Source organism: Polyergus mexicanus, unplaced genomic scaffold (assembly GCF_030449975.1).
Source record: "Polyergus mexicanus isolate NDT 795.1 unplaced genomic scaffold, iyPolMexi1.0 SCAF_10, whole genome shotgun sequence".
NCBI lineage: Eukaryota > Metazoa > Arthropoda > Insecta > Hymenoptera > Formicidae > Polyergus > Polyergus mexicanus.
In genome coordinates, this window is record NW_027223330.1 from 2140254 (window position 1) to 2155537 (window position 15284).

General features: G+C 36.5%; 1 protein-coding gene across 4 annotated transcripts in view; it reads left to right on the plus strand.

The window, feature by feature from the left end:
- Positions 1-15284, plus strand: part of Fur2 (furin-like protease 2) — a 305563-nt gene that overhangs the window by 164524 nt on the left and 125755 nt on the right. For 2 of the 4 annotated variants that reach the window (XM_070302402.1, XM_070302403.1), the window contains exon 3: positions 12154-12251. The exons of the other annotated variants lie outside the window; for them this stretch is intronic. In XM_070302402.1, coding sequence (XP_070158503.1) covers positions 12154-12251 — 98 coding nt within the window. The remainder of the gene's footprint in view (positions 1-12153; positions 12252-15284) is intronic. 4 annotated transcript variants of the gene reach the window in all.

The following is a 15284-nucleotide window of genomic DNA, read 5'->3' on the forward strand; positions in this document are numbered from 1 at the left end:
AGCAGCATAACACGAATCGATTCGCGTCCGGAAGAACAAACTGAACGATACACATTGCTACGTACAACATTGTAGATACACTGTCCCGTCGGGTATATAGAGACTAAAATTTCGCGAAAATATTGTATACAACACAGCGGACAGACTTCTGCAGTTTACCTTTATACCAAGTATAAATATTGTATATAAGGTGATATTATTAGAAGGACGCGAGAGAATAAAGTAAATACCGATATAACATTTATTGTACGAAAAATTTCCATGCAGTTTTAGTATGTTTTATAGTATTATGACAAATGCCATTTTTTCTACAATCTCATTGATTAATATTTACTTACAATTAAACGTTACTTTTAATAAATGTTATAGTAGATGTGCAGCAGTTGTTGTGTTTTATCACATTAATGAAAAAGACAATTTAAAAGCTAAAATAAAAAGTGCAAATAATCTTATTAATTATTTTAAAACATTTTGAATTACAAACATTATTTTAAATCTTAATTATTTGAATGTATTCTAATTCATAAATAATATTATATGATATATTATTACATCGGATTTTTGATAAGAACTAAATTAAGAGTTAAAATAATCTTATACTGTTTTATATTAGAATTAAAAACTAATTTTTATGGAAACATCGAAAACAGCGTGATATATAACTTTCAAAATAAAGAAAAAGAAATTGAATTATTTTATTTATCGTATAATGAAGCGAGAGTAACGTCAACGGTAGCTTATGTCGATCACTCTCAGCGAAAGAATCTAATATCCCTCGAGAACAAGCTCCTGCAATAATGTCGCAACGAGTCCTCGACGCGTACATATATTTGATTACGAGATGCTTTGCGAGCTCGTCGTTCGCAGAGTAGTGAAAACCGGAAAGCTCCCTAATCCCGTTGATTAACAATCCGAGGGGTGTTCGCGTTCTCTCGCGTGCAGTTTCCAGATTCGTAGATCGAGTAGAACACCTCGGTACCTCGGAGAAGAATGACTCGCCGAGGATTTTTACGGTCGTAAACAGAGCGGGACCCGGCCCGTTGTGTATCTAATCGCATGACGCTCCAATTTGCGTACTTTTATCACCACCTCGTTCCGCAACGTTACTCCTCGCAGCGACGTTGCTCCTTGCAGTGTGCAACGACAAAGCAATATCACATATTTTATACACCTGCACCCCGATCGGAGACACGATACTCGGATGGCCGTTCGTCATATTTTGCGACGTAATCTCGATGGAAAATAAGCGGGGGATTGATTATGGCCCGCCGGGGAAGATTAGAGCGACATTGCCGAGATAAAAATTCGTATCTTTCTTCAACTATCCGCGCAGCTGTCTACGTTTCTTGACGACACGCCTTTGGGAAGATATATCGCTGAAAAATCCTTAGATGGATGTAAAAAAAAAAAATCATAGTATCTTATCAGTAGTTGAGCGTGAAGGTAATGATAATACTTTGACGGTACGATAGATACAATAGGCTCTTTTAAGAAAAATGAATAATCAAACAGAAAGATTTCGCTATAAGCAAATATGTACCAGCATCCGTATGCTGGCTGGTGTGAAGAAATAGACAGAATGAAACGAGGATCCGTCTTTAAGCACCCAAAAGACTTGCCTACGACTGGACATTACACCGGTAAGAAGCGTTCTATCGTGCAATTCCTTAGGACTCGCTCTGTGTAACGAGAGAAAGAACGAAAATAGTACAAGAAGAAAAATAGAACAAGAGAAGCAGAAGCGGGAAAGGAGGGCGAGTTTTCTGCAGGGACGTTCCTCGCGCAGGAACATCGTCTACAAGAATAGTAAGAGAAGTAGAGAAAAACGCGTCAACGCCTTCGCTTGGAAAGTAAACGAAAAGAAGGAGAGTAAGAGTGGCCGAAGAGGAGGGAGAACGATGATCATCTGGCAGAAACGAGGACAGAGCCGGGCAATACAATGGAAGGTCTAAGGAAACGAAGTCGACAAGGCGAGGAGAGAAAGAGAGAGAGAGAGAGAGAGAGAGAGAGAACTTCCTTTTGTGGCAAGCTTCTTGGAGAGGGATGCGCGACATACAACGATATATCTTTGCATACTCATTTTTCGCGTACGTACCTCCTCGCCATATCACATCACGTTGTACCTAGCCATGCCGTGTCTCGCGTCTCGTATCGCACTACCGAGACCCGAGAACTCCGAAACACCGCCGGCGATCCTTTTATTAAGAGCCCGCCACCTACTCGGCTGCCGGGATTTACGGCATCCTCTGCTTCTCACCCCGCTCGCGCTCGCGAAATGTGTAGCCTCGGGCTACACATTTTGTCTCTCGGCCGATATTTTTTTTTCTCTTTTTTTTTTCTCAAGCTTTTTCTTAATCGCCAATATCAAAGATTTCTCCCTCGACCTGAGAATATATTGTCAAGTCGGAAAGAAGTTTCAATATCATTCAATATATATTGATTTTATATATATATATATATATATATATATATATATATATATAAATTTTAAATTTCTATTAATATATTATAAATGTACATATGATTTTAGACTTAAGATACGCAGATATGCAAATTTCTTATGTCATAATTATATTTTAATAAATAATTTCCGTTATAATTCAATTCTCAAAATTTATTACATATGTACATAATACATCCTTTTTCGCAATCTGATGTAGTCAGACATCTCGTTTGAGCAACGCACAGTTTCACACTTTACCCGGGCATGTATGATGAATGATTAACAAGCCGTAAAGACTTTGAAGAATTTAAAAGAATAAGATGAAGGCGCAAACGTTCAGCGGTTCGCGAAATTATTTATCAGCCGCGTTATCTCGTATTCCCTCGGAACTCGCCGCGTCTCCATCCGTGAAACTCAGCCCGGCAGCGGTTAATGTGACACATTCATAAAGGGAACTTCTAGTTCTGCAGCCACACGATCGACAGGTATATCTATTCGGAAACCGTACAATCGATTTTGCTTATAAACGGAAATGGAAACGTGAAATGGAAGAGAACCGTGCATAATCAAATGACGACGATATCGATGATGATCAAGTGCGAGCATATATTTCTCTTCGCATCAACTCTTTTGAACGAGTACGTTTTTATATAGACCAAGTTAGTGTATTATAGAAATTTAAGTCTACTTAAATTTCACCTATCTATCTTTCTCTTTTCTCTTCGGATATGTAAATAACATCCGAATCTTAAACTACCTGGCGAATCTCCCCATCGGACGCATCTCGAAGCGGGCTCTTAAGGAATCTATGCGAGCGCCTGAAAAATTTATGTCTTTTTCGCGCCAGCTTGATTGGCATCAACAAATGCACAGCAGCAAATTCGCGACGTTTGCCTCGGCGAAAAAGCACCGAGAACTAATTCAGACAAGAGAGAAAGGATAAAAAGAATAATAATGAGAGAGAGAGGCAACGCGAGACGAAGTAAGAAGAACGAGCTTTCTCTTCGCGAGACAGAGAACGAGATCTCGAGCGAGAAGGGATGAAAATGCGCGGTGAAAACTCAAACCCGGTCCCAGGGTTCCCGTTCGTCGGAACTTGTCGCACAAAGAACTCCCCCGAGTGTTCATTTGCCGAGAGAATTTAATGCGCCCGACCGCGTCGCAATTAAAACGCGCCGCGGATCCCCGTGCGATTTGCCGCTCGCGCAAGACTCGTGCTCCTCGATGTACTCGTTCCTGATTACTTATTGTTCCGAGTAGGGAGAGGACGGGAGAGACCCGGGAACGAACGAATCTACACGAAATAATACCCTGCTATATGGCACGACGATCTCGAGAAGACGCGTCGCGAGCACAAAGGTATCCCTCGTCCCGGACCTTCCATCAAAAAGCGTGGCGACTCGCTTAACTGCCTTTCAACCCTTCTTTCAATAAAGTAACGAGGGGACCGGGAAAGTCGATGAGGGGTTTTATTGATGCTCGACCTTGAAAATTAATTCCCGCCAACACGCAGAGAAAGGGGTGACGAAGAGCAAACGTACGCGATCTGTTTCACTCGCTCATTCTCTTCTTCTCTTTCTTTCTCTCTTATCCTGGTTTTTGTTTTCACTGCCGTCGTTCGGCGGTCGCGAGTCTCCCGCGGGACTCACCGCCGCGAAAGGAATTCACTCGGGTATTTATTCACGGCGAGAAATTTAATCCAGAGTTCTCGGCGTAATAACCATCCTGTCGCGCGCACCAGGAATAACAATCGAGCCCGCGGCACGTCGCCGCCCGAACCAGCCCAGCGGCTTCGAATTAATTTTCACCGCCGGCAGAAGCGCGAAGAGTTAAAGGGAGGGGGGGGGGGGAAGGGTAGCTGTGCTAGCTAGCAACTCCAACATAATCATCGGCATCCTCCATCTTTTGGACTATACCGTTTGCGCGAGTGCTTTATATCAGATCGGTTTTTTCTTCGAAATACGAGAAATATGTGAAATTGCAGCAATTTTAGTTTTCATCTGTATTTTTAGAATAAATTCTTAGTAGTTTTAATTTTAGTTTAGGAAAGAGTTTGCTGTTCAATATTTATTACTAGAAGAAGATAATATATCGCGTGGGATGCAAATAGGAAATGATGCATTGTTACTGTATGTTTTTTAATTTGCATAAATAAGCATAAATATAACGTAATTTAAAATAAATATATTTTTAATGTAGTTATATGAATTTTTTTAAATACTTTTAGAAGCTACTTTTGTTGAAATATTGCTATTTATAATTAATATGATTATATAATTATGATTGAAAATATCATTAGACTTCTAAATTACATAATGTGAAATAATTTATGTATGTATATTTTACTAAAAATTTACTACCACATTGATACATATCATCTACTAATAGTAGTAATCAGCACTTTAACGATCTTCGATTTTTTGAAGAGAAAATGATAAAGAAAATAAGTAAAACTCGAAACGCATTTTCGAAGTTTATCGAGATATACACGTAGATAATAGGTTGCCGTTTAGTTTTTCTTTTTATTCGACATCATTTTTCTTCCTTTCAGTTTGTTGTAACGATTTAGCGATGCATCTTAGCGTTCAGAGACGGCTTAAGAAAAACCGATTATAAGTATCGCCGACTCTCCCCTTATTTTCTCAAGTATCTTCTTTCTCAAACTTTTGATCTTGAAATGCTTCGCAGACTGCCTTTGTCTCCAGAGTCGATCTCGAAAATGACAAAGTAACATAAAACAATGACGGCTTCTCTTTCGCCTAGCATCAAAGTTTTCGATTCAATACCGCAAGAAACTTGTACAGTTTCCACGGTTACAAGTTTAACTGAGATCGTTAATACACGTGTAGTTCACAGTAAAAGTGTCTTTTCAACGCAATTCGAGGTGAACTTCTTTCTCGCAAACTTTAATTCGAAATAATTGTTGACTTTCCAATATTCAATCTTAAGAATTTGAGAAAAACGTTGTGAAAAATTTCTTCCAAATTACACTAAGAATATTTTTATATTTTAACAAGCACAAATTTTTAAAACGCTCTCTTTTTTTTTTTTTTTTTTAATATAACTGACAATAATATATTTTATTTATTCACGTTGTTAATAAATCGTCCGACTTTTCTGCGATTTCGCGAAGCAAACGTGCTCTTGATTTCGCTCGCGATTCTCGCGAACGTTTGACGTCGAGAGGGATTCCTTACGATAAGGTTAAATGAAATTATACGCTGGTCGCCCCTAGGCAGTCACGACGACACACTTGGCACGAGCGGGCCGAGTCTCGGCCATGCATAACGCATGTGGTATTTTGTGACGTTCGGGATGCGACTGTATCCTTCCCTACCTCCTAGTTTACTATCCGCTACGAATTCTCGCGTCGTTCCGCGTCAAGAGATTCAGAGAACAGGAGGATGGGCCCCCCATGGGCGCGCTATGAATTTCGAATGGCTGGGCCCCAATGGTTACTAATAGAACCGCAAATATTGGCGATCTTAAAGGGGGTATGAAAAGATCTCTCCACAGAAGGAGAGATAAAATGCACTGGGGGAGTAAGCACGCTATCGTTGCATTTCCATCCAGATATTCTCGCTTTTCGATGAATCGAAATAGGCACAAAGGTGTACCTCTTCGTAATTTTACAAGTTACGTGATTTTCAGATTTGTAGGAAATTCTTTGTTTTAGTATATTGTACATTCGATTATGTACATTATATGCAGTGAAATCGTATGTGTCAGTAAAATCGAGATTAAAAAACTAATCAAATAATTAAATTTTCTCTGCTAAATTAAAATAATATTGTCATACATATATATTTAGGTTTTAACTTAAATATTTGAATTGAGTATATTGAGCATACCTAATAAATAATAGATAAGAAATTATCTATTTAATCACAGATACTTCATATGATATATTCCTCTTATTTCTTGATAAGGTATCGAGATTCCTAGGCAAGATTAAATATTTCGACCGAGTATTAATTTATGCGCCAGAGTTTCGTATCCTTTTCGCTGATATCCGACTCGGATTACTCTATTGCTAGTCAAACATTGATATCTCTGTGTGTATTTGGTGGTTTTCGCAGTTGGGCCACGTTTTTGATCGTAACTTCCACTTCCTTCCGTTTACCGTTCGGCCGCGGTTATCTGCGAGCGCGCGTGGATTTTCGCGAATAGATAAATTTAGCCGAAATTCGCGCAGCGCGATATTACGACGTCGACCGAGCTTATCGGTCGACTTTTTACTCTACTCTTTTTGGCTATGCTCCTCGTACTGTTTGTTTCATTTTTCTTCGATCCGCGACGTAATTTCATTTTTGTTTTTATTTAAGGAAACACTAAAAAACACTAAATAACACGGTAGTCAATTTAAAATAACCGGATACACGTAAAGATGAAAAGTGTCCGGGATAGAGCGATGACATGTTTCAGAGCGAAAATGGATCAAATCCGTCATTTGTAGAGTCCGCTTGAAATATGAAAATGCAAAGTGTGATGCTCGTAAATTACGGATGTGGTCCACTTTCGCTTTGAGTCCTTCCTACTTAAATTTAAGCCAGCGTTGTACAAAATTGTGTTAATATAACGATTTTACCACGAAATGCTTTCTGGCTGCTGCTATAACCACTGGACAAACAACAATATAACGGGTTGTTCAACAATATTCAAGTATTGTAAGGTTAATGTAACTTGAATTTATAGTTTTGAATTAGTATAAAATATGTTTAAAAGAAATGTGATTTTATAATTATTCCAGTCTAATGGCCAAATTTGCAATATATTTTCTAGGAATATATTTACATATATAAAAAATTATTTAATTTCAAAGCATTTCATAATTTTGATATAATCCAATGACATTGCAATAAGAAATTAATGAGTTTTTTAATCGAGAAGAAAAAAAAACAAAATTTTTTCTATTTTACCGTCAAATTATTTGTTTGTCTAAATTTATGCATATTTACCTTCCAGACAAGTCGTAATTCATTTTCAATAGAAAGGAATAGAATAAAAAACCAGCAAATTATTCTAATATTATTAGTCAGAAAAAAAATAACCTTTTTTTTTTCTTTTTAATCTTAAAGTTCTTCAAAGACACGCACGAATTTGTAAACCGATCTAACAACTCTGCGGTCTCGAGTCGCTATCATTATCTCCGTCACCTAAAAACGACGATCCAGCACAACGTGCGTGCAAATGTAATATAACCGTAGCTTTATACGTTACGAGGCCACCGTAAAGCGCCCGTAACGGACATTATATAGGTACCGTAATTACAAATTCCGCTCGATTACCGTCATCAACGACACGTACGTGCTCGAATTTGCGATCGGATTGCCGGAATTTGCTTTTATTCGCCCGAGCGCATTGTCAACGAGCGTCGTGCGCGTTAGATTCGCGACTATGGCTGCGTTTCCGCGAGTTCCATGATAATCGAGACTGCTACTATCCTTCGCACGGAAATAGCCGATAATACGTGCACCGGTTACTAAATCGATCCGTGCGGTATACAGTTTATTTTTTTCTAACGAAAAGGCCACCGACAAGTCAACGCGAACATTCTTCATGTAAAAATAAATAAAAGTAAATTGTGTAAACCATGTAAAATGGTATAAAAATGTACAATTTTTATATATATTATATCTTTTATTTATAATTATTTTAGTACAATGTGTTTTTTAAATTTTGGTTTTTGTATGATGATAATAAAGTTAAACGATAATGTAACTCTGCGAGCTTTTACATTAAGTTTTTTTTTTAAATGAGAAAAATCTAGCTTATAAAAAACTTAATGTAAAACTTTTTTCTCTCGTTTTAGAAATTTATTAAACTTGTATCAGAAGGCGCGCGCGCACACACGTGACGAAATTCCAATATTAATTTAACCCATTAACGTACCATAATTATGTAATTACATATATAATTAGATATTAAGTATCTTATGCTAAATATGCACATTGAACAATTGAAATATTTCATCTCATTTATCGAATAATGAAGAATACTTCATTTAATTTACATCAATTTTATCGTGAAATTTTGTTTCCTTAATTACACCATTTTTAGCGATTCATTAAATTATTAGAGATTTTTATATACGCCTAAATTCCTAAACTGATCTTTGAGCTCATATCCATTTTATTAGAATAAATAAATTTCAATCTCTCGTCGAAGGCAACGAATCTCTAATCGTAACTTTCAAGACAATATATATTGTACAATATAATTGTCTTTGAGAATAGTGACATTTTTTCGAGAAGAGATCTTTTCGGATTTTCTTCTCCATCTTGCCGTCACCAGTAGCAACTATATGAAACTATAAGGGTGACGACGAACGTGAAGTTCACGTCTCGGCGATCTCATCGTCGTAATGGAATTACCGTGGAGAGTCGTCCGGCTCTTTTCTCGAGTCGTACGGAAACGCGCGTGAGAGACAAAAGTCGAAGCGAATAAAACAATGCTACTCGGGGGTAAAGGGGGGAAAGGGTGGAATAGACGGACGGAAAAGTCGCGGAAAAATATATTGAACAGTTGTGGCTCTTTGATCGAAAATTCGAGCCGCGATCTTTCTCTCCTCTGCTCCCCTTTTCTATCCTCTTCTCGCCACTTTTCTCCTCGCCTCCTCGTGCATGGTTGCGTTTCGTCCTCGACCGCGCGCTAGTACATACGGTCCCTCGGCGGTTCCGCGCACGGTAGTAAGTTTCATGGTAAACTCAATTTTCACGGCGAGAGACTTTTCGGTTGGATTCCTCGACGCCGTTCGGGAAGCCATGACGGGAATCCTCCTACGATTGCCGGGATTTAGCATAATTCGAGACAAGCGCGACTTCGACTCGATCTATCTCGCGATACTCAACGAGGCCACTTCTTTTTTCATTCGTTTTTTTTTTCCCTGTTCGATCGAGAAGGGGGAAGGAGAGATAGAGAGCCGAAGGCAGTTGTAAAATTCTCGACGGAAGTTCCGATATCGATTGAATCGTCACATCCGCAACGATTCTCGCTATCAGATTGAATCTTGCAAAATTTTATGCGATGCGCGGAATTTTTCGAGTATTTAATATATGGCAAAGTTTCTTTTTTCCGCTCTCTTCCATACGGCGAAAGAAATTCTAATTTGGATTTTATCGATGTTTTTAATAAGTCGGGAAAATGAGAGAACATGTGGAAACTCTTACAACCTGCCGATTGAATACGTGAAAGCTTATATAATCTCGGCCAGTATTTGCCGAGTTCTTTAATTTACATTGAGGAAGCTGAACTTCAGATTACAGATTAGCCCCACAAAGAAAGTTCGCGATGCGAAAGCCTACACGCTGCGACAAAGGAAAACCGATATTTTAGATTAAGGCACAAAAATATGAATAATGTAAAGTATGCCAAAGAAGAAGGTAGTAATATAGACGGAAAAAGAGGGTATCGCCATCATTCTTTGAACATGGAATTTTTATACAACGAATTGTACATTATTAGGTTTAATTTTATATTTATCGAAGCCAAAGGAAAGAGAGCTTGAAATTGTTTTATAAAAAATGTAAAGAAAAATCATAATTAAACCTTTTAAATATAATTTTTGTAAAATAACATTAACATATTTCACACTGTAATATTTTAAATTGCATCTGTTTATATTTACTTTTTATATATCCTACGCTCAACACTTCCTAAGAATTATTTTCCCAAGAGGAATTCATACACAGATATTTCACGCGGGGAAGCACTCGATTTACGGCGTTGTAATTCTTAACGAATATCTCGAGATGCATGAGAATCGCGAATGTACGAACATGCGATGGCCAAATTCGCGACGATCTTTCGACAATAATTCGCGACAAGAGGTACATGGCTCTCGCTTCCAAAACCAGAACGCTCGGCCAAATTCTTCGTGAAAAATGTTGACGTTTCTCCGTCGTCTGCTCATTACACGCTCCGCGCGCGTCCGCAAGGGTGAAATGCGGAGAATGGTGAAAAGCGGACGGTTGGAAATATATAAGCGCATGAGTAAACACGCGGAGTAGGTGCACTCGGGTGCGCGAATAATACCTGCGGGCCCATAAAACCCGGAGGCTGCGAAAGAAGATTAAAACTGTAACTATACGCCGCGCGCGCGACGTTTGTGCATCCGGGTTATATCTCACCCCGCATCCTCCACCGGGGCGGGAAGGAGGGGGAGGAAACGACGCGGATTTCTTCTCGTCTCTTCTCCCAACTACATTTTCCTTGCTTCGGGATAGGGATATTCTTTGACTCGTGACTTTAAGCGCAGGGAAATACTCGCAAATAATACGAATAAAAATGACGACGTTTCGTATTTACGAAGCGTAAGACAGTCGCTCCTCTCTTTCTCCATTTTTCCCGTAAAAAAGAGATCTGCTTTTTTCCATTTCTCTTCGACATCTTTCAGTCTTTCTCCTTTCCTCGCGTCTTCTTCCAGTATTTGCCTTTTAATGGGCGCACCCTTTCCTTCTTGTGTCGCGACGTCGTTGTCGACGAATGTCTCTTTCCTTGCTTTTCTCGCTCTTTTTCTCTCACTCGACGTAGGCAAGTATGCTCGGTTTATCGCGATAACGAGCGGTCGCGCTTTTAGGTCTCCCACTTCTATGCTGCTTTCATTCTACTACCGGGTCGCTAACTACCACCGCTCGCTTAAAGCTAACGCCAGACTATGAGCGTATTCGCAATTCGTGATTCGTAATTCGCGACTCGGAAACGATATATAGAAATCTGATCGGTTGAATTTGATGAATCTTCCATGCACACTATTCACGAATTATAAACGAATCGCGAATACGCGCATAGTCTGGCGCTAGCTTAAGATACGCTGTATGCATTCGACATGCATTGCGTTTTAGTCATTCTCTATCCAAATGCTGTATCGCGTCGCTTTATTCGAAATTTTGTACCATGTTAAATACGTGAAATTGTTCGTTAGGAACTTTTGGTAATAATTACGAAATTAAGGATCAAAAGTTTTGATCTCCTCTATAATTTCTAGCTGTGACTATGTTAGCTACGTTATTTATATGCCTACCTAGTATTAATTTTTGTATTCTTCTTATCGATTTATCGAATTCAATGCTTAATCTTTATACATTCTTAATTTTGTTCCTGGAGAATATTACTATTTTAAAAGATAACGCGTAAATTAAAAACCATTCACAGAAAATTTCCGACTCAAATCATTAATTGATGTTTGGAAATAAAAATCGCTTTGTATATAAGTATATATGAGTATATATAAATTTATTATATTTTATTTGTATATTTTTATTTTTCCATCAAACTCAAAAATTCAGAACAAACTGAATTATTTTTTTTGAGGATAAAAAATAGCTTTACCGTCACAACATAGTTATTTTACTAAATAAGTGAAAATATAATGTATATAGTCAGCCATGATCTCCGATTTTGCAGATATCAGATATTTATATGTAATTATTTGAAATTATAAATCATCTAATGTCTAATGGATGTTTCCATAAAAAGAAATAATTATTCAAATTCAAATGAGCACATCTTGGCACGTTTTATATAAAACACTGATATTAATTCGAAGGATAAATCATTCGAAACAATACTGAGACTCGGCGAATAATCATCCGTTACATAATATTCTGGTTTTCGTCACGCAAATACAATTATTTTATACATTTTGCTGTCATACTATTTGCGTGGAAAAAAAAGATGATATAATTAACGATGGCTTTTTTCTCTTTCAGGTACGTTACTTCCCAGCCGCAATCGATATTCATTATATATTTGTGAGTAAACAAATAACATGCATTGCGTTCATCCAGCTTACGTGTAACGAGGCAATGTGAGAATATTAAAATGCTAACAAGTAACAACATTAATTACATAGAAGTGCGTATCTGCGTATAACGGTAACGATGTTGCCCATAATTCAATTGTTTGTTCGCGATTTCCGTCTATGTCTATATATGACTTCTGGCTCATTGAATGTTCGATTCGATAATTCAAAAATTATCTATAGATAAATTTCTGTCTTTTTTAAAAAGCCTTTTTCATTACAATATCGGATTATCAATCAAGTCCAAAAAAAATTTGATTATAAATTTTTAAGTAATTTATAACACTTATTTATTTTATTTTAATCTTTTTCTGCGAAAGAAGAATGACTGAACATGTGTGAAAAAATTATGAATATGAATTGGATATTATAAAGATTTTTCGCTTTTTACTTTGAAACTTTATTGATATATGCCAATTTCAAGGAATTCATAAAACTTGCAAAATCTTTTTTGTTTTATTAATTTATCTTTTGTTATTGTCATTGCTTTCTGTCATTTATACGAAATATTCTAGGAAAAATATGTTAAAGCCAATTTCTTTCACATAAATTGAATCTAAAGTATAAAGTTGGGTATAATACATATTATTATGTCCTATAAAAATAAAAAAAAAAAAATAAAAAAAATGTACGATGACAGTTCCAAGATACAAAATTTGCGAGAAATATCTGTTTTTGATCGCTCTTCGGGATCGTTCGCAACATGACGGCAGCTTTATGGAAATCCGCGTACTCTCTACATCTAGTTCTTCCTTTTTTTCGCCGTAGAAGCATATGTTTACGTTTTCTTGTGAAAGTCTCGCATCCCGAGATAATGACTTTTCTACTCGGGCGGAGCAACCATACCGAGCCACTGTATTTTCATAACGTCGCGAGTTTCCGCCGTAACCGTAACTATTCCCCGTAGCGGTGGAAAGAACATCGTAAAAAGAATCATTTCGAGAAATCGTAACTAGAACTTTCAAACGTGATCATTCCCGGATGGGAACTGCATATTTTACCGCGAAAATCCAAGATCCTACAGACGCAGATAAACACACTTTTTAACGCCGATGCGGAATTAAAGTTAGGAACGAAATTAGGTAGACGCTGATGCGAATAAAATTTCGGTCGTTTCCTCTTTTAATTTCCGGTTACGTCGCAGTAACAGGAACGATATAAATTCGCGAAGGAAAAACCGTGAAAATTACACTAATCGGAAAAGCAACTTTATTTCCTTGTAATTGGGAAATCAAATTGTTATTATTTTTTTATTCGTGTTTTTTTTTTTTAGTGCAAGATTATTATATTTTTGTATAAAATATTGCAATTATTCGATTAACTAATGCAAAATTGAAATTCATAATAATACAGCGAGAAACGTAAAGTTAAAATGTAAGTTGATGGTAGAATAAAATAGAGAAATAAAAAGAAATCGAGAGTCAAGCTCTATGATGGAACTCTTAATAAGTCTATTAGCATCTACAGTTTTCATTTCCGGAAAAGAAGAGCGTCATTTAAATACTGTTACAAAGACGAAGAACTAACTCGAAAAACTTATTAAATTATGATTCTTACTCCGTTTTTATTCTAGTGACGATTTCGTTTTATCTCCGACAATGTATTTTTCTTGTAATTCATATTCGTTAATTTTCTTCTCTCCTCGAGAGTCTTTTCAAGTCAATTTATCGATTGCTCGTTGCCGCGTTCATTACTTACATCATACCGATTGTCTTCAATTACTGACTCATTAACCGATGTTGCATGATAGGTGGAAACGAAGCTGAATGGCTTTTTACGTAAGAAATTTAATTATCTCTAAATAATGTATTTATTGACGTGTTCGTATAAACCGTAATTGAGATTCATAACCGCGTTTTAATATTAAAAATTGCGATAATAGCGATTATTATCCGCATTACGCAAGATTGAGCTTTTCAAAGAGCTTTTCTCTTCATTTTTGCGATTGCAAATTGAAGATCTCAAAGAGGGAATAAGAAATTAAATAAGCAGATTATTACTGAGAGTCTATTTTTGAGAAAGAATTTTTAATAAATAGTTATTTGTTATTTAATAAATTGTTTAGATTATATAAATAATTAGCAAATATAGTTTCAAAAGATAATGTATTTTGTAGGAAGAAAAAAAAAACAATTAACTTGCCATGAAATTATGATCAAGAATCCTACAAAAAAATGAATCCATTCTTAGAAGCTTTATTGTGCTCGAGCACAAAATTGCAAAGCTATTATCTCTTTTCTGATAAATTCACATAGTCGTGGAAATTATACCGTAAACCTGCTGTGCACGGAACGAATTGAACCCTGTCAGTATTTACCAATAGAAAAAAAACACAGTTTATCGTGAATTATTTCTATGATTATATACATTCATATAATTTCCGTTCTAAAAAAAAAATTAATTTTTACCTCCTTATATTTTAAAGAGAGGAAATGTGTATGTAAGAAACAAAAATTTAAAACTAATATTAAGCAAGTCTGCAGAGATGGTTACAAATATTTGTAAAACGGTAAAATTATGATTAAGAATAATAATAATTTCAATTTTTGCTCTTTTTACATCGTGCTGTGATTTTGATAAAAATAGTTTTTATAAAATTTATATAATTTATAAAAATTTTGAAAGTTCTATATTTTTATTATATTTGTGTAATATAAAATTAATGATTGATGATACTAAGAGACGAAAGGGTTCATATATTTTTTACACTGGATAATGGGTGATTAATTGTTTTTATATCACGAAGAGATTCCTGGTTAATGTCGATGATGAGGAGAAGCCGATTTGAATGAAAAAAGTAAATTCCTCATATTATTCCTGCGTCACGGCCCTTAACGATATGATTCATCTTACACGCACGAACGCCTTGTTTTAAAATGATTTATCGCGCTAGTCTGTTTCATGGTTATTACACTTTTCGCTCGCTTTACTCGTAACAATTTTCCAGAAATTAATCTCAATCTCGTCGTTTTGCGTCATGACCGCTTATCTCGTGGTTGCATTTACTAGACAACACCGAACCTAACAATAAATGTAAAG